The 27,664-nt window shown below is 40.7% G+C and overlaps 1 protein-coding gene across 10 annotated transcripts in view; it reads right to left on the bottom strand.

The window, feature by feature from the left end:
* map4k4 (mitogen-activated protein kinase kinase kinase kinase 4) overlaps positions 1–27,664 on the bottom strand; it is a 298,343-nt gene that overhangs the window by 94,188 nt on the left and 176,491 nt on the right. For all 10 annotated transcript variants that reach the window (XM_033022583.1, XM_033022586.1, XM_033022589.1 and 7 more), the window contains one exon: positions 554–679. In XM_033022583.1, the coding sequence (XP_032878474.1) occupies positions 554–679 (126 nt within the window). The remainder of the gene's footprint in view (positions 1–553; positions 680–27,664) is intronic.

Below are 27,664 nucleotides of genomic sequence, written 5' to 3'. Positions count from 1 at the left end.
GCGTTGCAATGTACTTGTAATCTTACAATTTCCATTATTACTCCACAAAAAATAACCAAAGAAAAATCTGCACTTGCCACAATTTGCTGGAAGAATAATGGCACATCTAATACTAAGAGCGAATTTCAGCATGATAAAAGCTTCCACAAAGCATCACAAAATTAGCATTTTTAAGGGCCCGTCACACTTGGCGATTTTTTCGGCGACTGCCGGCATCGTATCAGTGTAGCCAAAAGATTTTGAACATTTCAAAATCCAGCGGCAACAAAAAAATGTTGCGACACGTGAAAAAACACCGCGCATCATATGTCATCACGCTGCGTCAACGCCATAAATTTTTCGGTGACCTGATACGTCAGTCAATGATGTCGGCAGTCGCCAAATAAAATCACCAAGTGGGACAGGCCCTTTATTTACAGAATAATGTGATGAATAATTCCTTCATTTCTTCAAACTCAATGACCAAATCAACTACACTTCAAAGCAATTCATTCACTCAACACGAATCACCAGGATCCTTCAAGCAATATAAATAATAAATATATCTGTTTACCCAGAGTTGATCATCGTGTCCAGGCAGACTCTTCTTTATAAAAGCACCATAGTAAGTTGCTATATTCCTGTGGTGAGAATACTTTTTCAACATATTGATCTCCAGTTTGATTTCTTCCTCTTCATCCTGAAAGAAAAATGTACTTCATTAGATAATTGCAAAACACAAAAAAAATTGATTAAAAGGTTTTACAGTGTCTTGAAATTTCTAGCTTATGTAAATTGCTAGGTATTTCATTGCAAGATAAATCACTAAATTGTCAAATTGGCCTTGGTCTATCTGCCCTGGTGTTTTCCTTCTTCACACTTTGGATCATCAGCTTAAAGCCCTTGTATCACCAGTATATTCGAAAATTCAACTTTCCTCTCAAATATCATAAAGAATCTTGCACTAAACCAAGTACATTAATAAACATGTGGATGTACTCATAATTACATAACAGTGACAGAGCAATACCACCCGTGACATCTCCTTAAAAATATTTTGCGACAATATTTCAAAGTGTTATAATGGTTTCCTAACAATGGAAAAACAGAACAAACGTGTCAAAATATATTGGTGGACTGTTCTTTGAAAGACAGTTCTTTGAAAATAGTCATTCCAAAACATTTTGTCTGGTGGCATTCAGTGGGCAGTAGGTCAAGGGAATAGAAGCTGGAGGTGCTTTAAGAAACAGATACCTGCATGGTTGTTTCACCATTCAGTCTGCTCAATGAGGCTGGCATTCAAACTCTGCCCACTCACCCTTGGAAATTATAAATGATTACCACATGTACAAGATCCAAAGTTAGATACAGTAAACCCTAGCAATAACGGACCTCTATATAATGGATTTTGGTTATTTGCTTATATAGCGGATTCTAAGACTTCCATTGCATTGCCCAACCCCCCCTCCTCCCCCGCCTCCAACCATCACATCGCTGGCACCACATGACGTACTTCCGGTTGCGGGAGCGACGAGATCAAGCAGCATGAATATCAGACCCAGTCCCAGGCGCATAGGGTTTAGCTTTACCACCCTCACTTGATTATAATGGACAATCGACACTTGTTTTGGATGTGAATAGAAAGCCCCCAGTTAAATGCCTGCTAGAAGATTTTACCAGAACAAATACATGCCCAAAATGTGCATCAAATATTCAACTTGTGATTAGCCAAGCTTTGGCTATAAAATGACATTCAGGAACTGAAAGCTTTCTGCAAAGTATGCACAATATCGGGACTAGGATTGCATTGAATCTGATTGTCTGTCAACAAAGTAGCACACACATTAAGTGCCCTCCATAATGTTTCGGACAAAGGCCCATCATTTGTTTATTTGCCTCTGTACTACACAATTTGAGATTTGTAATTAAAAAAATCACATGTGGTTAAAGTGCACATTGTCAGATTTTATTAAAGGGTATTTTTATACATTTTGGTTTCTCAATGTAGAAATTACAGCTGTGTTTATACATAGTACCACCATTTCAGGTCACCGTAATGTTTTGGACACATGGATGGTGTTTGTAATTGCTCAATTGCCTCCTTAATACAGGTATGAGAGACCTCTCAGCACCTAGTCTTTCCCCCAGTCTTTCCATCACCTTTGGAAACTTGTATTGCTGTTTATCAACATGAGGACTAGAGTTGTGCCAATGAAAGTCAAATAAGCCATTATGAGACTGAGAAACAAGAATAGAACTGTTAAGAGACATCAGCCAAACCTTATGCTTACCAAAATCAACTGTTTGGAACATCATTAAGAAGAAAGAGAGCACTAGTGAGCTTACTAATCACAAAGGGACTGGCAGGCCAAGGAAGACCTCCACAGCTGATGACAGAAGAATTCTCTCTATAATAAAGAAAAATCCCCAAACACCTGTCCGACAGATCAGAAACACTCTTCAGGAGTCAGGTTTGGATTTGTCAATGACCACTGTCTGCAGAAGACTCCATGAACAGAAATACAGAGGTTACACTGCAAGATGTTACAAGACAGTTTGCCAAGAGGTACTTAAAAGAGCAACCACAGTTCTGGAAAAAGGTCTTGTGGACAGATGAAACGAAGATTAACTTATATCAAAGTGATGGCAAGAGCAAAGTATGGAGGAGCGAAGGAACTGCCCAAAATCCAAAGCATACCATCTCATCTGTGAAACACAGTGGTGGGGGTGTTAAGGCCTGGGTATGTATGGCTGCTGAAGGTACTGACTCACTTATCTTCATTGATGGTAGTAGCATAATGAATTCTGAATTGTATAGACGCATCCTATCTGCTCAAGTTCAAACAAATGCCTCAACTCTTTGGCTGGTGGGCGCTGACCTGTGCGTGGCTGCCCAGCCAGCAGCTGTCTGTCTTTTCATCTTTTTTTTAATTTTTAGTTAGTTAAAGTGTTTTTGTTTCTGGAGTTCTAGACTTTTTTATGTGGGGGGTGGGGGGGGGGGGGAAGGGGGAAACTACCTTTCAGGGTCCCTACCTGGTCGGAGATGCAGCTTTTCTCCGGGCTGCAGCTTCGACCCGTCCTCGCGGCCTACCAGCGGGCCTGGAGCGGCGTTTCCTGTCGGGCACTGCCCAGAACCACGGCTTCGGCAGCGGCACAGCGCTGGAGCGCTATCGTGGAGCGGGCGATGCCTTGCCTGGGTCGCCGCGCTGGAGCTCCGGTGAGCTGAAGACCGCCGAGTAAAACATCGCGGAGCTGCGGGTTTGAGGAGCGGCCGGCTGCGGGCGGCGGCGCCGAACTGTACACTGGGAGCCTGGGATCTCTAGATGAGATCGCCAGTTGTGGAGCTCCAATCGGCGCGGCCTTGTTGGCTTCGGAAGCCGCGGCCTCCAGTACGGAAGCGGCCGTTCCAGGGTTCCCAAGCCACTGCGAGGATTCCCCCGACGCCGGAGCAACATCACCCGGCGAGAACAGCCAGGAACATCGGGCCTCCGTAGAGGCAACTGTGGAGGCCTCAATGGGCCCGACTATGGGTGAACTGGGGTTGGGGACTGGACTTTGTGCCTTCCCTCATGGTGGGAGCCATTGTGGGGGGATGTGCTTTATGTTTAATCTCTTATTAATGTTATGTCTGTATTCTTTCTTTATGTGCTGCACTGGCAAGAAGCATTTCACTACACCTAGGTGTATGTGACTAATAAATAACCTTTGACCTTTGGTGGTTCATTCTACAGCAAGACAATGATTCCAAACATACTGCTGAAGCAACAAAGGAGTTTTGCAAAGCTAAAAAATGGTCAATTCTTGAGTGGCTAAGTCAATCACCCGATCTGAAGCATTTGAGCATGCCTTTTATATGCTGAAGAGAAAACTGAAAGGGACTAGCCCCCAAAACAAGCATAAGTTAAAGATGGCTGCAATACAGGCCTGGCAGAGCATCACCAGAGAAGACACCCAGCAACTGATGATGTCCATGAATTGCAGACTTCAAGCCGTCATTGCATAAAATATGGACAAAATACTAAACATGACTACCTTCATTTACATGACATTGCTGTGTCCCAAACATTATGGTGCCCTGAAATGAGGGGACTAGGTATAAACACAGCTGTAATTTCTACATGGTGAAACCAAAATGTATAAAAATGTCCTTTATTAAAATCTGACAATGTGATTTTTTCCATTACAAATCTCAAATTGTGGCGTACAGAAGCAAATAATAAATGATGGATCTTTGTCCCAAACATTATGGAGGGCACCGTAAATCCTAACAAGCTACAAGACAGGATCTTCGACAGGGAGTAAGAATATTCAGATGTAAAGATACAGCGCCCACCAAGTCCACGCTGACCAGCAATCCTCGGGCACTAGCACGAACCTACACATTAGGGACAATTTACAATCTTTACCTAAGCTAATTAACCTACAAACCTACACGTCTTTGGAGTGTGGGAGGAATCCGGAACACCCAGGGAAAACCCACGCGGTCATGGGGCGAACGTGCAAACTCCATACAGACAGCACCTGTAGTCAGGATTGAACCTGGGTCTCTGGTGCTGTAAGGCAACAAATCTACAATTACATCACCCCTGCTAATGCAGGCTCTGATTTACCATAATTCTAGGAGGATAAAATTTGTATTCTTTGTGGAAAAGATCTGTGTCAGTAACTAAGTTTATGTTCTTGCCAATGTTCATTCTAAATCTTCAAATATCCCCTTCAAATAATTTACAGAGAAAATAATTTAAAGAGAAAAATATCTGCTCTTTATGTGGTTTATTTTCACATTGCTCATCAATTCTGTTTGTAATTATCCTAACATTAACTAATGATAACTATCTCTCAACACATATAAACAAAACACCACAATTTATCCATTATGAACCTCTAATTTTGAAGACGTGTTATCATTTAATCTGCAGAGCTTCACTCAAAAAAAATCTCAGCTTCAAGTCTCTCCAAACTATAACTCCACGCTCATTACCATTTATCAGTCCTATAATGAAGTGCCAACACAAATAGGACTATAATTTAGACTTGATTAAGAACTTGTACATTTTGCATTTGCATTTGATATACAAATACAAAAAATTAATTTTCTTTTTTAATGTCCCTGAACTACTCGCTCTGCCACCTTCAATGACTTATCTGTGTAAATCAAGAAGCTTCAGCTGATCCAGCTCATCTGAAATTCTTGCTTTATAAATTACACAGATCCATCACTTCTAGCTGGCATCTGAGCATAATCACAATGTATTCATCTAAGTGATGAATTGCTCCATTGCTCCATTGCACAGACCCCTACAGGCTCTTTGGTGCTGGTCACTAAAATATAGACTGGAGGCAGATTAAGTTTTCACAATACTTGTACTGTTCAATCCACAGAAGTACCAACACAAAACAGGATAACGGGAACACTGGGATGGATACATGTTGCTTCTTACCGTTGAACATTGTACCAGAGTTTAAGGAAACTCAAAACAATCAGCACATTATACCCAGTTTTTTGCTATATTTGACAACATAATGGTTAGAAGATTGTACCATTTGCCAAATATAGCAAATATCCATTGTAAGTATTATGGTACAAATAGCAACTTAAAATAGGATGGTATTTAAAATTTCCTATCTTTAGGCAATTACAATCTGCAATAAATTACAAACTTTTCCACAATTGAGGAAAACCGTACAGCTTGTAGTTGGAGAGAACAAAAATTGGCTTTTTGGATCAGTAGGATTGATGTGAATGGGTAACTGATGGTCAACATCAACACCGTGAGCCAAAGAGCCTGTTTCGTTGCAATATGACTATGACAATTTTAAATAGAACTTATTCTGAAATTTAAGAGCATAAATGCATTTTCTCAAATGTTCTCAAATAATCGCAATAGAATTCTGTGCATTAAAAACTGGTTAAGGTCTTTTTTTAATTTATGCATTCTGAAGAAACCTGCTGCAGTAAGATAGATTATTTACTTTATTGTTTTACTGCAGCTGCTTACAATGCACACATTACAAGATAATGGGTCTAATTCCAGCACCTACAAATGCTAATTTGTTAAACAGGGATGTTAAGAAATTAATTTCCTAACACATTATTCAATAGTTCAGCTGTTCACGAGAGTACAAAATGATCTAGTTTTAAGTATGGAAAGAACCAATCTGAGCACATTTGTCCTTTGTTTTTACAGACACAGCTCTTTTGTGCACACCTCAAGTGAAAGATTGTGTGCATTTCACCAGATGGCATTGGAGGTAAGTGCCCAATTGACCAATAACATTAACAATTATGATCTTAATCCAAACACACAGGAAGATTGCAGGTTAAAATTTTATACAACTCACTACCTGTCCATGAATTTGCATAACAATTTGGCACTGTCATCACATTAAATAATTTTACTGTCCTAGATTCCAATTCTTGAAAAAAACCTGATGTTTTGTGTTCAGAACCCTCTTCATATTAAAGGCAATTTGTAAAATAGTTTATTTCTTATGGAATTGTATTTTAGTCCAACCATATATTGGTACAGAGCACTTTTTTGATTCTATTGAATGAAAGATACAGCATGGAAACAGGCCCTTTGGCCCGCCGAATCCACACTGACCATTCACCCATTATAAATTCTATGTTATCCCACTTTCTCATCCACTTTCTGGGGATTCACACACTAAGGGCAGTTTTACAGGGGCCAATTAACCTACAACCCTGCATATCTTTGGGAAGTGGGAGGAGTACCATCTACAAAATATCATGCAGTTATTCACTTTGGCTCCCCTGACTATTTCCAAGTAGCACACCATTCTGCCTTGGGAATATAATTGGTGGCCCTTCACTGCCATTAAGTCTATATCCTGGAATGTCCAACTCAACAACGCAGTGGGATTACCTTCACCAGAAGGGTTGCAGCGAATTAAAAACAACAGCTCATTAACACCTTTTCAAGGGCAATCAGAGATGGCCAATAAACATCATATTTGCTGGTGATGCCCAGATTCCAGAATACAATTTAAAAGAATAACAGTAGATGATTTTGTGCTGCAGCGGCTGATGGAGGTATGAGGATAGAAATGCTTAAATCCACAGCCATCTGTCTTCCCCAATGCAGGCAACCACCAACCAAACCTGTCATTCCCATTTCATCACCCCTCTGCACCCTTGGATTCCTCACTCATCTAACACCTCGAGCTTGCAGTCTACGGGCCCACACCTCTATGTGCATTTATTAAAAAATCACATGCTTTTGTTTAAATTTGTCCCTAAATGCCTTGAAAAATACTAATCCACTAATCCTGATTTCCTTCAAACTTCTGCTCTTCCTGTGAGGCGCAACTGAAAATCAACTGCATTTAAAAAATAAATCTTGCTCCAATTATTATCCATTATCATTATGCGTCTTAATTCCAATTCTGTGTACTTCTGTGCTTATTAGTTCTTGTTACATTAACCAATTAAACATACATAATAATCAGAATGCATGTAGTCTGACAAATCCATTGGAGGTCTCCAAGCCACATTTCCTTCACTCCCTATAGTGCATTTTGTTGATATGAGATCATTACGATCTTGCCTCTAAGCCGCTGCAGCAGTATTGCATTACCCTGCCCCAAAAGCAGCAAAATCCATTAGAGGGAGAAGTTAGTGCCGGGAGTGAAGTCTCACCAGACATCTCAAAACACTCAGTGAAACCTCTAATTCTAAATCATTGAGCAGCTCATCAGTCCCATGGTGTACCATGTCTAACTTGACAAGAAAAACCGGCAGCTCAAGGACACATGTGTCAATTAAAAAAATTATTAATAAGGAAGTTTAAAGTTTGAACTTTCATAAAAGTTATTAAGATCCAAATATCATTCCTGTATAACATTTTCCTAGGTGTATATATGTATTTTTAAAAGTGGTGTTGCTTTGATGACAGGATGGGTTATCATTACTGCATCCTCAATTATCCCTGAATTTCAGTCAGACAGATTTCATTGAGTCTGATATTACAAAGATCAAAAAATAAAGCAGATACTCAGTAGGTTAGAGAACACCTGTGGAGGCAAATGCTTCGGTGACATTTCAGGTCAGGACCCCTCTTCGACCGATCCCAGGAAGTTCCCAAACTGAAACATTTTCTGTCCATTTCTCTCTACTGCTGCTTGACCCACTGAGTTATTTCAGCAGTTTTTTCCTTAAGTTTCCAACTTCAGCAGTCTCTTCCATCATTACAAAAACAAAAGCCGATTACGATCAGCAATTTTCTGAACCAGTTGGGCATTTACAGTTGCCATTACTGATATGGCCTTTCATTTTATGTAATATTCATTTTAATTGCCTAGGTACAGTGGGATTCAAACTCACCTGCACATCAAAAGACTAGACCTTCACATAGCAGTTCTGGTAACTAAACCATAGGGCTACAATATCCCAAGATAAGAATATCATGTCATTTGACAGAAAGTTGAATTATGTTTTGTAACCATTTGTTTTAAGAAAATTGTAATCCATAATTTTTTATTTGCTGGTTGAAGGAGTTGGGCATTATGCACTCCAGCTCGAATGTGACAAAAAAAACCAAATTAAAATCCATCAGTACACCTATAAAATATCAAGATGCAAAACATCAAGAAGAAAAAATATCAATGAAAGCAGCGGAATTGCTCAAAAGGTCACCACTGATGAATGACTAAACAGTTGCTATGATTTATTTGATGTTCTTAAATGTTACCATTATGAAACCAATCATAAATTATGGAAGGTAGTCACAAAATGCTGGAGAAACTCAGCGGGTGAGGCAGCATCTATGGAGAGAAGGAATTGGCAATGTTTCGGGTCGAGACCCTTCTTCAGACTGATGTCAGGGGAGGGGGTAGGGCAATGAAAGAAATTGGGCGAAGACAGTGGGACTAGTGGGTGGACTGGGAAGGGAGAGGGGAAGGAGAGAGAGAGAGAGCAAGGGCTACCTGAAGTTGGAGAAGTCAACGGTCATACTGCTGGGGTGTAAACTACCCAAGCAAACTACAAGGTGCTGTTCCTCCAATTTGCACTGGGCCTCACTGGCAATGGAGGATGCCCAGGACAGAAAGGGCAGATTGAGAATGGGAGGGGGAGTTGAAGTTCAAGGTAGGGTCCTACCGACTGCGAAGGGTGGTGCATGACGCAAAAAGGAGGTACAGTGACAAGATGGAGTCACTGATGGAGCAGAAGGACACCAGACGCCTGTGGCAGGGGCTACGGACTGTAACCAACTACCGGAGCAGCCCCCCCTCAACTGGAAGTGCCGGCACCTCCCACGCTGACCTGTACTCTTTCTACGCTCGGTTCAAGATGGGCATCACCCAGGCTTGCAGGCCATCGGCAACACAGCCAGCGTGCTGGCTAACAAAGCTGGAGGGAGGTCCACCGCTGGGGATGTGCACACATTCTCGTTGTACGTGCACGACATGAGGAGGGCTCTGACACGTGTGAGCACGAGGAAAGCTGGAGGCCCAGATGGCATCTCGAGGCAAGTACTCAAGTCTTGTGCTACGCAGCTAGCTCCGGTGCTCACTACAATATTCAATCTCTCCCCTGGCCAAGTCCTTGGTCCCTGCATGCTTCAAAAGATCAATCATTGTACCTGTACCAAATAATCCCCCGCTTGTCCGAATGACTAGCGTCCGGTGGCCCTCACCTTGGTAGTCATGAAATGCTTAGAGAGGCTGGTCAAGAAACACATCTGCGCCTTCCTCCCTCGCAACATGGACCCGCTACAATTCGCATATCGTCCGAACAGATCCACGTACGATGCGGTCTCCCAGGTTCTGCACACCGCTCTCTCTCATCTTGACAGCCAGAAGGGGGGCTATGTGAGGATGCTGTTATAGATTTCAGTTCAGCCTTCAACACGATAGTCCCCACCAGACTTGCTGAGAAGCTGCTGGAATTGGGGCACAATCTGTGTGCCTGGGTCCTGGACTTTCTCACCGCCAGGCCCCAGGTAGTCAAGATGGGGGGAAATACATCGAAGTCCCTCACCCTGAGCACAGGATTGCCCCAGGGTTGCGTCCTCAGCCCCTTACTGTACTCCCTGTACACACACGACTGTGTGGCTAGGTTCAGCTCCAACTCTATAATCAAGTTTGCTGATGACACTGTGGTTGTGGGCCTGATCTCCGATAACGATGAGATGGCCTACCGGGAGGAGGTGGCTGATCTGGCACTCTGGTGTCAGGACAACAGCCTCCTCTTGAATGTCAAAAAAACTAAGGAGCTGATCGTGGACTTTAGGAGGGCACAACATCTGAGGACGTACACACCATTGAAGATAAATGGGGATACTGTGATTTGGCTGAGCTGCTTTAAATACCTGGGAGTCCACATCTCAGAGGATCTGACATGGACATCACATGCTGCAGCACTGGTGAGTAAGGCAGGCAGCGCCTTTACCACCTCAGGCAATTGTGGAAATTCAGAGTGTCTCTGTGGATCCTCCAGTGCTTCTACTCAGCGGCTGTGTAAAGCATCTTGTCTGGAAACATCACAATTTGGTTTGGGAACTGCTCTTCCCAGGACAAGAAGGCTCTGCAGAGAGTAGTGCATTCGGCTGAACGCACTATGGGAACTACACTCGCCCCCTGCAGGAACTGTATATCAGAAGGTGCAAATCCAGAGCCAACAAGATCATGGGGGACCCCTTCCACCCCAGCAACAGACTGTTCCAGCTGCTACAGTCAGGCAAACGCCTCTGTTGCCATGCTGTGAAAACAGAGAGGATGAGAAGGAGTTTCTTCCCAGAGGCCATTAGGACTGTAAACTCCTATCTCACCAGGGACTAACTTACTGGACCAATTTACTGTTGTGTGGTGTCTTTTTAAATTGCTGTTTTTCTTTTTTTTTTTCTCCCACAAATATGTAATTCTGATTCTGTTCCATTCCATTTTTTTGCACAATCCACAAGCATTGCTTCTTTTCATTTCACTGCACATCTCATATGCATATGTGACGAATAAACTTGACTTGACTTGAAGTGCTGGGCCACTGGGAGATCAGCTTAGTTAAGATGGACTGAGCGGAGGTGTTCAGAAAACATCGCCGAGCCTGCACTTGGTCTCGTGGATGTAGAGCAGTTGACACCTGGAACAGCGGATGCAGTAGATGAGGTTGGAGGAGGTGCAAGTGAACCTCTGCCTCACCTGGAATGACTGTTTGGGTCCTTGGATAGAGTCAAGGGGGGAGAAAGTGACAGGTGTTGCATCTCCTGCGGTTGTATGGGAAAGTACCTGGGCAGGGAGTGGTTTGGGTTGGTAGGGATGAGTTGACCAGGGAGTTACGGAGGGAACGGTCTCTGCAGAAAGCAGTGGAGATGGGAAGATATGGCCAGTAGTGGGATCCCTTTGGATGTGGCAAAAATGTTGGAGGATTATATGTTGTATGGGACGGCTGATGGGGTCGAAGGTGAAGACAAGGGGGACTCTGTCCTTGTTACGAGAGGGGGGGAGGGAGAGTAAGAGCGGAGCGGTGGGATATCAAGAAGACCCTAGTGAGAGCCTCATCTATAATGGAAGAGGGGAACCCCCGTTCCCTAAAGAACGAGGATATCTCTAATGCCCTGGTGTGGAAAACCTCATCCTGGGCAGATGCGGTGTAGACGGAGGAATTGGGAGTAGGGGAATAGAGTCTTTACAGGAAGCAGGGTGGGAAGAAGTGTAGTCAAGATAGCTCTGGTAGTCAGTAGGTTTATAGTAGATGCCGGTCAATAGTCTATTTCCTCTGATGGGGACGGTGAGCTCTAGAAACGGTAGGGAGATGTCGGAGATGGTCCAAGTGAATTTGAGTGCAGGATGGAAATTAGTGGTGAAGTGGATGAAGTCAGTGAGTTCTACATGGGTGCAGGAGGTAGCACCAATGCAGTCAACAATGTAGCGGAGGTAGAGTTCGGGGATAGGGGCAGTGTACGCCTGGAACAGGAATTGTTCAACGTACCCTACAAAGAGGCAGGCATAGCTCGGGCCCATACGAGTGCCCATAGCTATGCCTTGGATCTGGAGGAAGTAGAAAGAGTCGAAGCAGAAGTTGTTGACGGTAAGGACCAGCTCTGCTGGGCGGAGGAGAGTATTGGTGGACAGAAATTGGCTGGTTCTGCGGTTGAGGAAGAAACAGAGGGCTTTAAGACCCTCCTGGTGGGGGATGGAGGTGTTGAGCGACTGGACATCCATAGTAAAGATGAGGGAGTGGGGGCCTGAAAAACGGAAGTCATTGAAGTTGCAACATGACTGCAACAAGAGCGTGTGAGGTGTATTGGACGTAGGGATTGGACCAGGGGGGAGATTATGGAGTCGAGGTAAGTGGAAATTAATTTGGTAGGCCATGAACAAGCAGAAACAGGTTCTGCCAGGACAGTTCTGTTTGTGGATTTTGGGAGAGAAAATAAAATCGAGCCTTGCGGGACTGGGGAACGATAAGGTTGGAGGCTTTAGAGGGCAGAGAGCCCCCTAATTAAGAACTAATTTAAGAACTAAGATTTTAATTAAGAACTTGAAATATAAAAATATTTGGCAGTTATTTCTTTTGAAGTAAATGATTACAAACATTGTAAACAAAAACAAGTTTTCACTGTGCTCTTGCACTTATTTTCATTCTTCATCTAGTTTCTGCAGTTTAGACAATAGACAATAGACAATAGGTGCAGGAGTAGGCCATTCGGCCCTTCGAGCCAGCATCGCCATTCAATGTGATCATGGCTGATCATCCCCAATCAGTACCCCGTTCCTGACTTTTCCCCATATCTCCTGACTCTGCTATTTTTAAGAGACCTATCTAGCTCTCTCTTGAAAGCATCCAGAGAACCTGTCTCCACCGAGGCAGAGAATTCCACAGGCTGGTATTAAATCTGTAACATTCCAAAATAAACGTGATATTCCAACAGACGATCAAGAATAGTCTGTGGCAAACAACAATAATTGCCAATCCCTCAGGTCACAAAACATTGCAACGGTAGAATGCACAAGGTGGGTAATTTTACATGGTTTCAATCCCATCACACAGCTGCCTTTATTGTTTTGTAGCCCTATCTGAGTCATGATCACATTTGCTCCCTGATATTTGTACTGTAGGTGTCTATTCATTCACATGAATTATGACAAATCTAGCAAGAGAAACAAAGCATTGCTTAACAAAACTGAAAACCTAACAAATAACTAAAAATCCTCAATGGCACCGTAACACCTAAATGAAAGTTAAAAGGTTAGCATTCACGCTACATCATACCACTGACTAAAATTGTCATCCATGCTGCTTAAAATATCTAACCTTATCGCCCCCAGCCAAACCAGATGTGGTGGTAGCATAAAAGCAACTGAATGCAGCTTTGAAGAAATTGCCTATAGAATCTCGCCATGTGGAGAGAATTTAATTTAATTTTACCTAAAAATCAGGTGGTGCTAAATTGCTCACATTTGAATTTCTTATGTAACATGTGCCCCCAGGGAAGTTATAGAGCTAAACATAAACTAACAACATCTGATTGTTTTCCATTACTGTTTTCCATTACCATTAAGTTCCAAAGGTATTCCCTTTGAATAGGTTGATGAGAATACCCCCAAAAAATATCTGAATTTAGCTATCCGCCCCCACCCCCACCCAGAAGTGCACACCTCTAATAATGCTGGTCTGTAAAGTTAAAACATATTTCCTACTTAATTAAATATGCTCCAGGACCTAGGTTTTGAAGTCTGTACACCATAGCAGGGTCCGATGCCTTTCAAACAGCAACAGTTAAGCTCTGGATGCACAGAAAACAAGATATTCTCTTCAACTGGACAGCCATTTTGAAGAAGGGGTCCAACCCGAAACATCAACTATTCATGTTCTCGAGAGACGCTGCCTGACCCACTGAGTTACTCCTACAATGTGTGTCTTTTATATTTTAATCTCTCGTTAATAACTTTACAGTAAATAATTCTGTGTAGGAAATCATCTCTTTGTACCTACATGAAGCAAACATATATATTATTCAAAACAATCTAAATCAATAGGGAACAGCAAATTTAATCTGAAAAGCATGCTGATTCGGAGAGATGCATCTGACAGATTTGTTCAGCTGTCAGAAATCGCATTTGAAGCCCTCACCAAATCACTCAAGGCTTTAACCTCTGCCACAATTTGACAAAATATTTTCGACACACTTACTTGCACATTTTATGCACGCTGCACCGCCAATAAAATATACATGCTCAATATTGTACCTTAATTTTTATTCTCAATCCCATTAAAATTTATGGATAGGGTTTACAATATATACAATTTAATTTAGCATTCATCGATATGCTCATTCTTCGATGGCCACATAATTTTCTCTTTGGGTCCTCTCCAAGTTATGATCACCCAACCTACAAAAGAGTATGTGGGAAACCGTTGGGATGGATGGAGATGGATTTGCTGGCTGCTGACATCTTCTGCTCATTGGGAACAAGGCATCGCCATGTGCCTTATCTTCCCACCCGCCACGTAGCCACAATTGGGGGCTGGGTTGAACCGAGCAGAACTGGGATAGCTGAGCAAACCCCTCACTCATTGAGTCTGGGATGCTGGCTCGTGGCCACTGTTCCTGTGCTTGCTCACTCTCCAGTGATAGGCATTTCTGTGATACTAGGACTTCCCAATAGCTTGGGCTATCACCGTTCCTCGGAATGGAACCCTGCTATAACCTTGGGGGAGGGAGAATTCTATGGGTAAGACTGAATGTCAGTGGGATTTAAGTAATGGCACATCCTAGGAGGAGGCACAGCTAACTCTTGAGAAGCATTCCAACTGCAAATATTTCAAAATCCCAGCTCCATGTCTGCACAACTAATTTTCAGCGTGGTGCACTCTACAGCAATCAGGAATAAGGAATTAGTTCACTATCCCCAGATGCACGCAAGCCAATCATAGAATGTCGTCGGTTGCTCCAAGATTAATTAGCTTTAATCAAAATCTGAAATTGAAAAATGTTTTGCTCTCAGCACCTCTGACAATTGCTCTTCCTTGATTACAAGTTGTAGTTTACCAGTGTGACTTTTAGCAAAAATCAAACAAAAGCAACGTGCACTTTTAAATTTCAGACATCTTAACTCGAGATTTTGTAGCATATTGGAACGACTTTCATTGTTACCATATGGAGAAACATGGCTGCCAAATTGTATAGCACTGCCACATAAATAGATTGCAAGTCTATTTAATAATATAGATTAACGGATGAACATGGAAAACTAATTTTCACACTACACAAGAAAGCAAGAGGCTGCAGATTGGTGAACACAGCCCTACCCATCACCAGCAGCTCTCCCCACCAGTCAACGCATCAACATGAGGCACTACCTCAGGACGCAACATTTATCATCAAAGATCCCCACCATCTGGGCTATGCCCCCTTCTCCTGTAACCGTTGGGCAGAAGGGAGTCAGATACCAGCAGGTTCAAGAACAGCGACTTTCCTACAGGGGCAGCACAGTGGTGCAGCTGGTAGAGCTGCTACTTACAGCGCCAGAAGCCTGGGTTCAATCCTGACCTCGGGTGCAGTCTGCATATTCCCTGGTGACTGTGTGAACTTCAGTTTTCTCACACGTCCCAAAGACGTGTGGGTTAATTGGCTTCTGTGAATTGCCCCTGGTGTGCAGGGAGTGGATGAGAAAGTAGGATAACATAGAACTAATACAAACAGGTGATTGGTGGTCGGCAAGGACTTGAAGGGGTGAAGTGCCTGTTCTCATTCTTATGACTTAACTATCAGGTTCTTGAACCAACCTGCACAATCATATTCCGACATTGACAACAGTTCACTGAGAACTATCTCTCACGATTATAGACTTTTTTCCCCTAATTGAGTCGGACTAATGTCCTTTTTTGTAGTTTTTCTCTTTTTACTTTCTTGCTGGATGTCTAATTTACAAATAATTTATGTCTGATTTGTGCATTGTCTGAATGATGCTCAGACAACACACAAAAACAAGATTTTCACTGTACATACGCCTTATTGTAATTGTGTGTATCTGACAAAAACGACATGAAATGTACTATGGGGTATATTACATGTAACTGAAGGGTGGGGGCAGGGGGGGTCTAAAATTTAACAGGTTAAATGGGACAAATTTTGTATTGGCATCTGCTGTTTTCAACATTCGGCATGACATGTTGATGAAAGTGGGAGGTGACAACATCACATCAAAGAACATTTGACACCTAAACTAAACAAACTGGTCAATCTACTATATCCTTTAGCGAGGATTGTGAAATTTAAGTACAATGACCAAGGTGCAGATAAAGACAATTTTGCCTTTCCTCTGTTGGGAGCATCAAATATAAATAAGTGATAATTCATTCGGCTCTTAGGCCTCTGTTTCTCATTTCCACAGATGCTGTCTGACCTGCTGAGTCTTCCCAGGGTTTTCTGTTTTTATTTCAGAATTATTACATTTGCACTTTTCATTATTTCCATGAAAAGTAATAAAAGTGGATGCTGATCAATATTTTGTCCATTTCAGCAACGTGCCTTAACTTTAGTGTGCAAAAATGAGCATGGAACTGGATTACAAAAGAATGTGTTTATTTCTATTAGGCTATACCGTGCCAGAATTCCATTGTGAAACCATTATTTTTCCTCTAAATTTCGCGCATTTTTTCAACAGCATCTTAAAACAATTCCAATTATGGTGCTAATTTATTACTTCATTCTCTTCACATATTTTTCATTTCACATTGTAAATGCACAAACCATGCAAGCCAACTAAACTGTTCACAATTAAATAACTCAGTAGAAATTACATTCCAATAGTTAGAGACCAAAAAGAAAATATTAATTCACAAAGTCCAGCAAATTTGGTCATCCCTTCATACTGGTATGGCTTCTCCAAGCAATAGCAACATAAATCAATTGTATAAAATTGAATGTTTACATTGGCTGCGTTATATATATTATATGTATTATATATTAGACATAGGCGAGAAAGGGCAAAAAATTAATTTGGGAAACTATCAAACAACTGTTTTGCCAACATTGTTCTAATAGCTCTCTTAGTACTACTTCCATTTTAGTGTTTCCAAGATTGGGCAGCAATCTGCCCTGCACCTTAACAGCAGAGGCATTAATAGAAATGTGCAGAATTGCAGATAACCACTCTGTAGGTATGTTACAATACTTACCTTCAGCGGCGCTGTAATTCTGCCACTGGCCGTGTGCGCGATTTTTGCGCCTTTGAGGGGGGGGGGGGGGGGGCGGGGTTACAACGCGGGTTTCTCCTATCTTGTCATGGATTATATTTTGTTGGAGTGCAAGCTTTTGCTGAAGAATTGTTCCGACGGCCGTTCTGTGTATTTTTTTTTTTAATTGCCCGACAAGTTCAGCGCTGGAGTAATTTTAAAATCAGCTTCTAAAGCCGTCAACGCCGACAACGGGTAAAGGAAAGCTGTTTATTTTATGTATAAAAGTGCTCCTTAAGATGCCTTTAATTTAAATTTTACGTTGCGAAACGGTTAATTTTTTCCCCATACGAACTGGCAGTATTTTTCCTGCCGATATGGGGTTTAAATTCACCGCAACCGCAACGTTCCAATTGATCGCGTTCCAGAAAAACCCACTCGCAAGATGATTTAAATGGACATTAATTTAAGATATTAAACATTAAATTCCTTCCATTTGGTCTATAAATCCATGACAATGAGATTTAAAAATTATGTTATATTGTGAATTCTTGTGTGAATGTTATTTGGACACTTAGGCTATTTAAAAATGTTAATCTATTCTTAAGAAATTGATAGATGTTTAGATCTAGTAATTGAATTTTGTAATTAGCTACAATTAGGTAACTAACTAATTATATGCTTTAATTTCAAGTCATCTAAGTAAGATTGTTTCATATTTGTTTCAGAATGCTTCAATCTATAATAACTGAAAAGTTCTTTCAGTTCTCTTAATTTTTAAGAAAGTTATGGGCTTTTGACTGTCCTCAATCACAGCTTTTGTGTTAAGTCAATGGAAAAGCAAGATGCTAATTTCCGAGTATGAAAATGGCCATAACATATTTAATATTGAAGATATGAAAGTGAATTAGGGGTCAAATTAAACTCCTTTTTATGCTTTATCTGATGGGGTAAATTACAGACTTGATTTTTTAAATCTCAAAATTTTGTAACATTGCTACACTCTGGCTTGACAATTTTCCAGCTCTTCATGCTTAAAACCCAATTGATATATTTACTTTTGGTAACATAGACACACCTGGCACCAGATTGTACAATATGCAATACTCTGAGATAAAAACAGAAAATACTGAAAACACTTGGAAATGCCAAATGTTTTCAGGATTTTTGTTTTTATTTTCCATTTATACCATTTGAAATTTTTTTTTCAAATATACTAATAAGCTCTTGTCCAACAGGTACATATATTTTCTCAAGATTCATCATCGGAAGTATTTTACTAAAAGGTGGTAGTGATGGGAAATGAGGGGCAATCTCAACTCTTCAGAGCTATTTATATAATGCCTAACAAAATCACAGCACACTGTTACTCCTCTTAGCACTAGTCGTGAGAGTGCTCAATCATGGTCCTGGAGTCCAAACACTCACAGGTACATACCACCCGGCACCTCTCCCATACTGTGTTCTCTCAAAGGGTGGTGAATCACTGGAATTCTCTGCCCTTGGGTGTTGGAGGGCAAATCAATAAACAAATTTAAGGTGGAGATAAATAAATGTGAGAAATTAAGGAATTGAGGGTAAATGGGGAACTGGCATAGAAGAGACCAGCAAAGATTAGCCACGATTATACTGAATGGTAGGAAGGCTCGAGGGGGCCTGTTTGCCAACTCCTGTTCTTATTCCTATGTTCTTGACCTTCTCTCAGGCTGCAGCTCGCTGTGTTGAGAACCTAAGCAATCCACACCTCTCATTTCAACCACCAACTCCAGTCCGCATTGTCATGCAGAGATGAGATCCATTTGGCAGTTTCATTGTTGCAAGAATACCAGCAAAGTGCTGAGCCTTCAACCGCGTACTCCACACAACAGCTGTGAGGGAATAGATTTGTGCCAGATTCCGAGGACACCAGTATTGTCAGTAATATATCCCTCTACATAAAATGCGGCGACTGCCCCTTTTAACTCTATTCCATTAACGGAATTGCCCCCGAGTAATGCATCCTGAGTAGTAAGCAAAGTGCCAGTGTACTTATGGTGAGAGAATGTTCAGACTGTTTAGGTAAGTGTATGAAAAAGGTCAACAGATTACCCTCGGGCTCCTCCTCCTCCCTTTTTCCTTCCTTCTCCCCCCCACCCCCCATCAGTCTGAAGAAGGGTTTTGGCCCGAAACTTCGCCTATTTCCTTCGCTCCATAGATGCTGCTGCACCCGCTGAGTTTCTCCAGCATTTTTGTGTACCAACAGATTATCTTGATGAGTTTACCATTTCACACATGTAGATGGCTCAAGATCCACTCACAGTATGTGAATTGATGGACTGACATACTAGTTCTTTCCACATCAAAATTAATGTTCTCTAACATTTTGTCTCAAGATAATGTGCTAGAATAGATTCACACTAAAAGAGAATTTTCACCTTTATGAGCAGGCTTAGGTTTCAAATCCTGAATATACAATTCCTCCAAATTCTACAGCTATAAGTAAGACAAAAGAGAGAGAATGTTGATGTTTGATATATTCTATAAACGAGATACTATCTATATTCCCCATTGATTTTCCTTTACCCCGATCCATTTTGTAAATAAAGTAACAAAAGAATAGCCAAAGTGCTGCATCATTACAGTTGAATTAAATAATAGCGTGGAGTAAATAGCTTCCCTAACTATCTTCAAGCTTGCTGTTCATGGTGTTGCAAAATGAAAAACGTCCAAAAAAGGGTTATCCTGAGGAAAGGCAATGATTGATAAAGTAAAACAATGAAAGCAAAGATCAATACTTGCAGGTAACATTTATATTAAAGCACGATGTCAAGGAACTAGATTTAAAAGTGCCTTGATCAAAGCAAAGCCTTTTTACTTGTTATTATTTATGTTATGATTTATGATTGTGAAGCATCATTTTTCAGCAATTTCTCACTGCAATGAATATTTGCAGCAAAATTGTGGGCAAGGGTGATGGATTTTTTCCAGTTTTGTCATCGATCACATTTCTATGAGATTGAAACGCAAGGTTTCTCTTTGTTGTGAAATATGCCTTCAGAGAAATGTGGGGCACAGAGAGGAACACCACAGCTGTGTTGGGTTAGTAAGTTGCACCCAACCTTTTTTATAAATCACCTTATCCATTACGGGTTTGGTCCAAAGCATGTAAATGTTAACTTTGTCAGACAACATATTTATGGTATGTACACAAATGTTGTAACAGCACATTTGTAAACCAGATGGGATGAAATTAAACTTTAAATGTAGGCTTACTTTGAGTGTCGGATAGGATTGATTGGATAAAATGGATATGGGAATTTGTTCAATTTGATGGAAGGCTCATGTTTTGACAACATTGGAACAGCCAAGTTGCTCATGGTATAATAAGGTGGATGATTCTGCTTAAGTATAATCTACTGAAGTACCTAACAATTTTGTAATTATTGTAAGGGAAATAATGATTGGAGAGGTGCCTCAGATGCTATTTATTGCAATATGACTTGCTTTGAAATTGTTGATTGGAGCTATCTTCAAGCAGATATATCGCTCAAAAACAAAACTTTCACCCCAAATGTGCACTGTGCAACGCATGATAGGTTAAATTACATTAAGAAAATTAAATTATTCGATTATAAGGAATCCGAATTGATCACGTAAAAAAACATACTATAATTTAGAGATTTAGGAATCAAATTAGTGTGATTTAGAAAGAAATTAATATAAAAATAAAATCAATAGGATTAACCTATTTAAAATATATTCAATTCACTGTTACTGTTATACTTGTAATACATTGCAGTTTACTTGGATAAAAAGAGTATACTAGATTTTATGTTTAAGAAAGAACTACAGATGCTGGAAAAATCGAAGGTAGACAAAAATGCTGGAGAAACTCAGCGGGTGAGGCAGCATTTATGGAACGAAGGAAAAGGTGACGTTTATGTGCTGTTTTAATATTGTGAAATGTCAAGCATGGATGAAAAACAAAGGCAAATAATTTTTCATAATATTTCTAAACTGTATTCTTATATGAAATGTGGGAGTAGTGAGTGTATTTTTTGCAATGTTTTCCATGTCTGCAGCGTTTAGTGAGCAAATTGCTTGTAATATATTGATGAGATGAAATAATTCATATGGGGAATATGAATCAAATTAAGATAATATAATGAAACGCAATGATCAGAAGTAATAGCTACATACAAGAGTATGTATAGGTTGCAACTGAATCATCCTACCACAACTGAGAGCGTTCCTGAACTACTATAGGTGACCCTCGGACTATGTTTGATCGGACTTTACTGGCTTTATCTTACACTAAATGTTATTCCCTTATCATGTATCTATACACTGTGAATGGCCCGATTGTAATCATGTATTGTCGTTCTGCTGACTGATCAGCACGCAACAAAAACTTTTTACTGTAGCTCGGTACATGTGACAATAAACTAAACAGAATTGGAAGTCTAGAAACAAGATCTAGAAGAGATGAAGATAGCAAATTATAATAAGTTCCAAGTAATAGAAGATTACAGTATATAAAAAGTGTCTAATTAAACATATGACAATAGGCAGGAATGCTGAGCTGAGGAACTGGTGCCGAGAGGTGAAGGTAAACTCACTCAGACCATAGAGCGAAAAGAAATGGTGAAGAAGCTTAATCGTGAATACCTCCAGACTGAATAATAGCCACCACTGTTGCCCAAGTAAAAAGTCATAACAGTTAAACCCAAAGTACTATTAAAATAGTAAAAAGAAATAATCTTAAAAACTGAAAATTAACATTGAATTACATTTTCTAATGTCATTCTAATGTAATCGAACATTTATGACAATGAGGAAAAACATAAAAATGCTGGAGGAACCCAACCGGTCAGGCAGCATCTGGGGAGGGAATGGTCAGACGTGTTTCGTGTCACGAGTCTGAAGAAGGTTCCTGACCTGAAACATCATCTGTCCATACCCTCCCCAGATGCTGCCTGACCTGCTGAATTCCTCTCACACTTTGTGTTTTGCTCAAGATTCCAGCATTTGCAGTCTCTTGTGTACCATGATACTGGGCCTTGATAGCAGAAAAGCTTATACCTTACCCTAACTGTGCACATAATCCCATCTGTACCGTTCAAATGCTATTATTTTTTCATTCATTTCTCTTCTTCTGTATGATGCATACATTTTCTGCTATTATATTTTAGCAATGTACTTATTTTTTCGATTTAGTTTTGTAGCAAAGAGCACCCAGAGAGAAGTGCATACAGGATCATACCTGGAAAACCGAGGGTTGGAGAATAAGTGCAGGGTTCTAACAGGAAAACCAAGATCATGGTCACCCTTGTCATATATTCTCATTTGCCTAATATCAAGTAACAAATTTTTACACAGAGAGTGGTGAATCTCTGGAATTCTCTGCCACAGAATGTAGTTGAGGCCAGTTCATTGGCTATATTTAAGAGGGAGTTAGATGTGGCCCTTGTGGCTAAAGGGAGCAGGCGGTATGGAAAGAAAGCAGGTACGGGATACTGAGTTGGATGATCAGCCATGATCATATTGAATGGCGGTGCAGGCTCGAAGGGCCGAATGGCCTACTCCTGCACCTATTTTCTATGAAAATCTGAATTTGAACAGAGTTTGACCTTCCAAGGTAATACGAGATTGCACAACATCAATGAAATTACAAGTAGATGTGATAGCTGCAAGGTTTGATGATATTTTGGCCGCTATCCCTTTTCACAAAAATAAAAGATGGAGAAAGGTCAGAAAGTGAAGAATATACCATGATCCTTTCAGGAGCTTAGGAGGAGTGCAGCTATTTATTGGTATTTTTAAACAAAATTACTTTCTTAATGAAGTTATACTTGAAATATTGAAAATTCAGGTTAACTACATCCAACTTTTTTCAAACCTCCTTTACCAAAAAGAAACACTTATAGATGTTTTGCAAAGTATTCAATGCAAATTTTACTGAAATTACTTAAATAAATACAAAAAAAAAAAAAAATACTTGGATAAAAAATACTTCAATATGTTTAAAATTACGAGTAACACTGCCTGCTTCCAATCAAGCAAAGCAGTGCATCAATTTAAATTTTTGAACAGAGTAGATATGGACAAACGGGAACCAAAAAAAAAGAACTTTAAAGATATTTTATACACATCCGGTAGTCAGTACAAATGTTGGTCACATTAATGCAATGCTTGCTTGTAGGTTACAAGTAAACTGATCTCATTCACCCATCTGCCTTCCAGATGAGCTCTCTTTTCAACTGACATCCCTAAAATAAATAGTTGCTTTCTCCATTCTAAACTGCAGAATAGACAATAGATTTGAATGAGGACTCTGAGGTGATTGAAACGTGGATAAAATTATTTAATCAAAAACCTAGCTTGACAACTGTAAATGTAAATGCTGTCAGGAACCCAAAAGTAATCAAACTTAAGATAGATACAAAAAAACTGGAGAAAATCAGCGGGACAGGCAGCATCTCTGGAGAGAAGGAATGGGTGACATTATGGGTCGAGGCCCTTCTTCAGACCCAAAACGTCACCCATTCCTTCTCTCCAGAGATACTGCCTGTCCTGCTGAGTTACTCCAGCTTTTTGTGTCTATCTTCGGTTTAATCCAGCATCTGCAGTTCCTTCTTACACAGTAATCAAACTTGCTGGACATCAATTTCTGCTGTGGCACATAACCGCTTGAGAATCTGAAACATCTGAAAATTTTCCATTGTTTTAAGAATATGTCTGGATTAATTGAAAACTACTTTTTTTTAATTTTTATAGATTTAGAGATACAGTGTGGGAACACGACCTTTTAGCCCACCAAGTCCATGCCAACCATCAATCAACCATACACTAGTTCTATGCGATCCCATCCTACACACAAGGGGCAATTTACAGAAGTTAATTAACCTACAAACATGCACGTCTTTGGAATGTGTGAGGAAACCGGAGCACCCGGGGAAAACCCACGTGGTCACAGGGAGAACGTACAAACTCTGTACAGACAGCACCCATAGTCAGAGTCGAAGCTGGGTCTCTGCTTTTGTGAGGCATGAACTCTATCGCTGCACCACTGTGCCGTCTTTTTGCTGGTGTAGTGTTCATCTCTGCAATCCATTTAGCTAAAGCCCGTCAGGACTGATTGCTGAGAGGATAAACCGACCCAGAGAATGCCCACCTCTTCTACCATTCCACTGTATAAACCTCACTGTATTATTTACGACATGTGTGAATGGTAAGCCTTTAAACTATAGACATCAGTTGTGGAACGGATACCATAGTCTATTATCACGAGTGTGACTCAAGTATGACTTGAATCCAAATGTGACCTGATTAAACAGTCACTGTGTTGGTTAAGGGTTGATTAATCCTAACGAATACATTTATTCCTAACTGATGCAGTTAGAACCTTTTTAAACGAATCAGCATGGTTGACAAATAGTATCAATGAATGTTGTCTAGTGGAGTTGAAATTCTCCAAATTAATCTACCAGTTTCGATTATCAGCAAAGCTGAGGTGGATGTAATTGAAGGTAAGTGTGATAGGACAGTTACCAATTGAAAAACAGGAGGCAGGAGATAAGAATAATAATGGAAATGTACTAGGATTATTAGAATGTGCCATGAAATATTTAACCATCTCTGCTGAGCAAGCAATGTTTCACCATATACAACAGGGACTTGGGTTAAGGAGGACATACATTTCCTTCCATTTAAAAAAAATATATAAAGAGGACATTGACCCAAATTTGGTTGAGCAGCTCCACATCCATGTGGATAAACTCACTGCTCCACAAATTCCCAATTCAGAGCTACAGAAGTCTCCTGGACCAAGTTGATGATGAGCATCTGCATCTGCAGGACCTCACAAAATAATCGGGTTTCAGAGTTAAGCCAGAACAGTCAATATTAATTGGGGAATAAAACATTGGACAGGTTATCAGAAAAAACACCCAGCCTTTCTTTGAAATAATGCCATAGGATCGTTAAAATCCAGCCAAAATGATAAAGTTATATCTTCCGATTAAACAATACAGAGCAAGAGCCCTCTGAGCACAGGCTCAATTACGAGTAAAAGAAATCAAGGTCATTGATTTGAAACATCAATACATTGTTCTCTCCATAGTTGCTGTTAAAGCTGTTACGTACTGTTACATAAGAGCTGGTCATAGACTGCCATAAACAGGGCTGGAAGGCAAGGTGTATGCCCATCGAGGTTGGCTGCAGAGATTTTGCAGGGCAATCGCTCTACAAAGCCTTGAGTGCGCTGGGCTTCAACGGAATGGAGAGGAGAAGAGCCATCAAGAACACCACAGAGGCAGCGGAGAAGGCCTCAAGGTGGCTCTGGATCAGGAGAGGAGGTCCATGGGGAGGAGCGAATGCCACCTGAACACGTCATGGTCTGATCAACCACGGCTGGGTCGCCCGGGTGAGGGTGTCTGATGTTGAAAGACCCGAAACACCCAATGACCCCAGGTTACATCACTGATGTGTCCAGAAGCATCAATAGATGGGGGTTTTTAATCAATTACGTATTTCCAGCATTTTTTTTTGTTTCCAGAATAAATTTGCCAAATTTTCTTTTGGTATAACTGAGTCGTTGACATTTTGTAAAGTATTGATAACTGTTTGTTTTTAATCCACAAATCTACTGAAATATGAAAGATATGGAAGGTACAATCAGCTGTACCTACTGGCAGAAATTGCTTTTCTGCATCTAATCCAAAACACAACAACGTTTTACAGATTAAGCTATTTCAATTTAAAATGTGAGGATATATTTCTGAAAGTAATATACAAGTACATGCATTACTATAGAAAATAAACATTGGTAGAATAATGTGAGATTGTACACCACAACAAAGATTACAACAGAAATTATAGCATATTTTTAAGAACAGATTGCAATTTTTTTTCCTGTCATAGCATTAATAGTTATTGTATTAGAATTGATAGCACAGAAACAGAACATTTGTATTGACTGATCTTTACCATTATACTTGATCCATTTCAGCCTCTTTGCGTTTAATTCAGAAACACAAGAAATTGCAGATGCTAGAATCTTAAGCAAAGCAAAGTGCTGGAAGTACTCAGCGGGTGAGGCAGGTCAGATACAGTGATGCACTATTGTTTGCATGCTATCCAATGAAATGAAATCACACTAAAAGCAGGTACAATCAAGCCATACCCAAGAACGCAATGAAGATGGGTTGGAAGATCGAGCTTCCCTCATAAATTATGGGAAGACCATTCTATTAACAGCATGAAGAAGCTGTTCATGAATCTGGTGGTACATGCATTCAAGATTTTGTATTCTCTGCCCGATGGGAGAGGGAAGAAGAGGGAATGGCCGAGGTGAATAACAGTCCTTTGACAGACATCTGTCACTTTGTTCACCGCCTCTGAGGTTAGGAGGTACGGTGAAGGGTGGACCGCTGGAGAGAGGAGCGGCAGAGTGGACAAAGCGAAGGGAAGAGGTGGCGGCAGTGGAGGGGGAAGCGGACAAAGCAACGGCTAACATGAAGCCGCTGCTGGAGAGAGGGGAGAGAGCCTCAAGGTGACCGAGCGCAAACTGACGGTGGTGGCGGCCTGAAGAAAGTGGTGTCCCCAGTGGCTACAACGAGAGCCGTGACAACCGGATGGTGCATCAACAGGTGAAGAAGGGCTCACTGGTGCACCTTGTGGAAGATGCCAGCAACTGGGCCCGGGAGTTGCTCTCTACTGTCTCTCTCGTTCTCACTCTCCTTCCCAGTGTCACACCAACAGTGGCCGAAAATGGAAGAGCAGCGAGCCCGGGTAATATGAAGTGGACGGGAAGTCCTTGCCATCCTCCTGTTGCAATAACAGGTCATTCAGGAAACGGGCCCACCTATTGTGAATTGGTTACCTAAGTGTGATTTTACACAACTCGCTTATTACGCTTATAACAGAGTAATATTGATAACAAAGTCCTCAAACTATTATTCAAAAATCAAACTGCAAAGGCCTTGAATAGCAGGAGAGAAATGTGGATGATTTGGCGTCTTACACTAAATGTGGAACTTTAATCTCTTGCTAATCAACTAAGAACTTGAGAGGAATAGACCACTTAGATCTTTTAGACCTAACTCCACACAGCTACTCAATATTTCTTAATAATATTAAAAAAATTGTAACAATTAACATCTGACCTAGCATCAACTGCAGTTTCCAGAAGTGAGTTCCAACACATTGCAGAACTGAACCAATTCCCACTCCGTATTTATCAGGGTGAGTAATATGTTCAGCTAGATTCCAGCCCGAAGCAATTAAGTTTAAAATTCACCCTTTGTTTCACACATTTTGGTACCTAAATGACTTCTTTGAAATCACAACCAAAATTATTTAAGTGCAATTAAAGACAGATGGAAAACATTTGTGTTTTTGGAAGTAAACACTAAAGTATTGCCGCAATACGTCATTATTTTCTGAAACTTATTTGTCCACTCCAGGCTCTTACAAAAAACAGCTGCAAGTACTGAACCAAGTTAAGAATAGTTGCTCATCGAATAACCTTATTGATACAGCCTATTGTTGAGTTGAGCTCTTCAA

Source organism: Amblyraja radiata, chromosome 6, assembly GCF_010909765.2.
Source record: "Amblyraja radiata isolate CabotCenter1 chromosome 6, sAmbRad1.1.pri, whole genome shotgun sequence".
NCBI lineage: Eukaryota > Metazoa > Chordata > Chondrichthyes > Rajiformes > Rajidae > Amblyraja > Amblyraja radiata.
The sequence above is the reverse complement of the archived record's forward strand: the minus strand, read 5'-3'. Positions and strand labels throughout refer to the sequence as shown.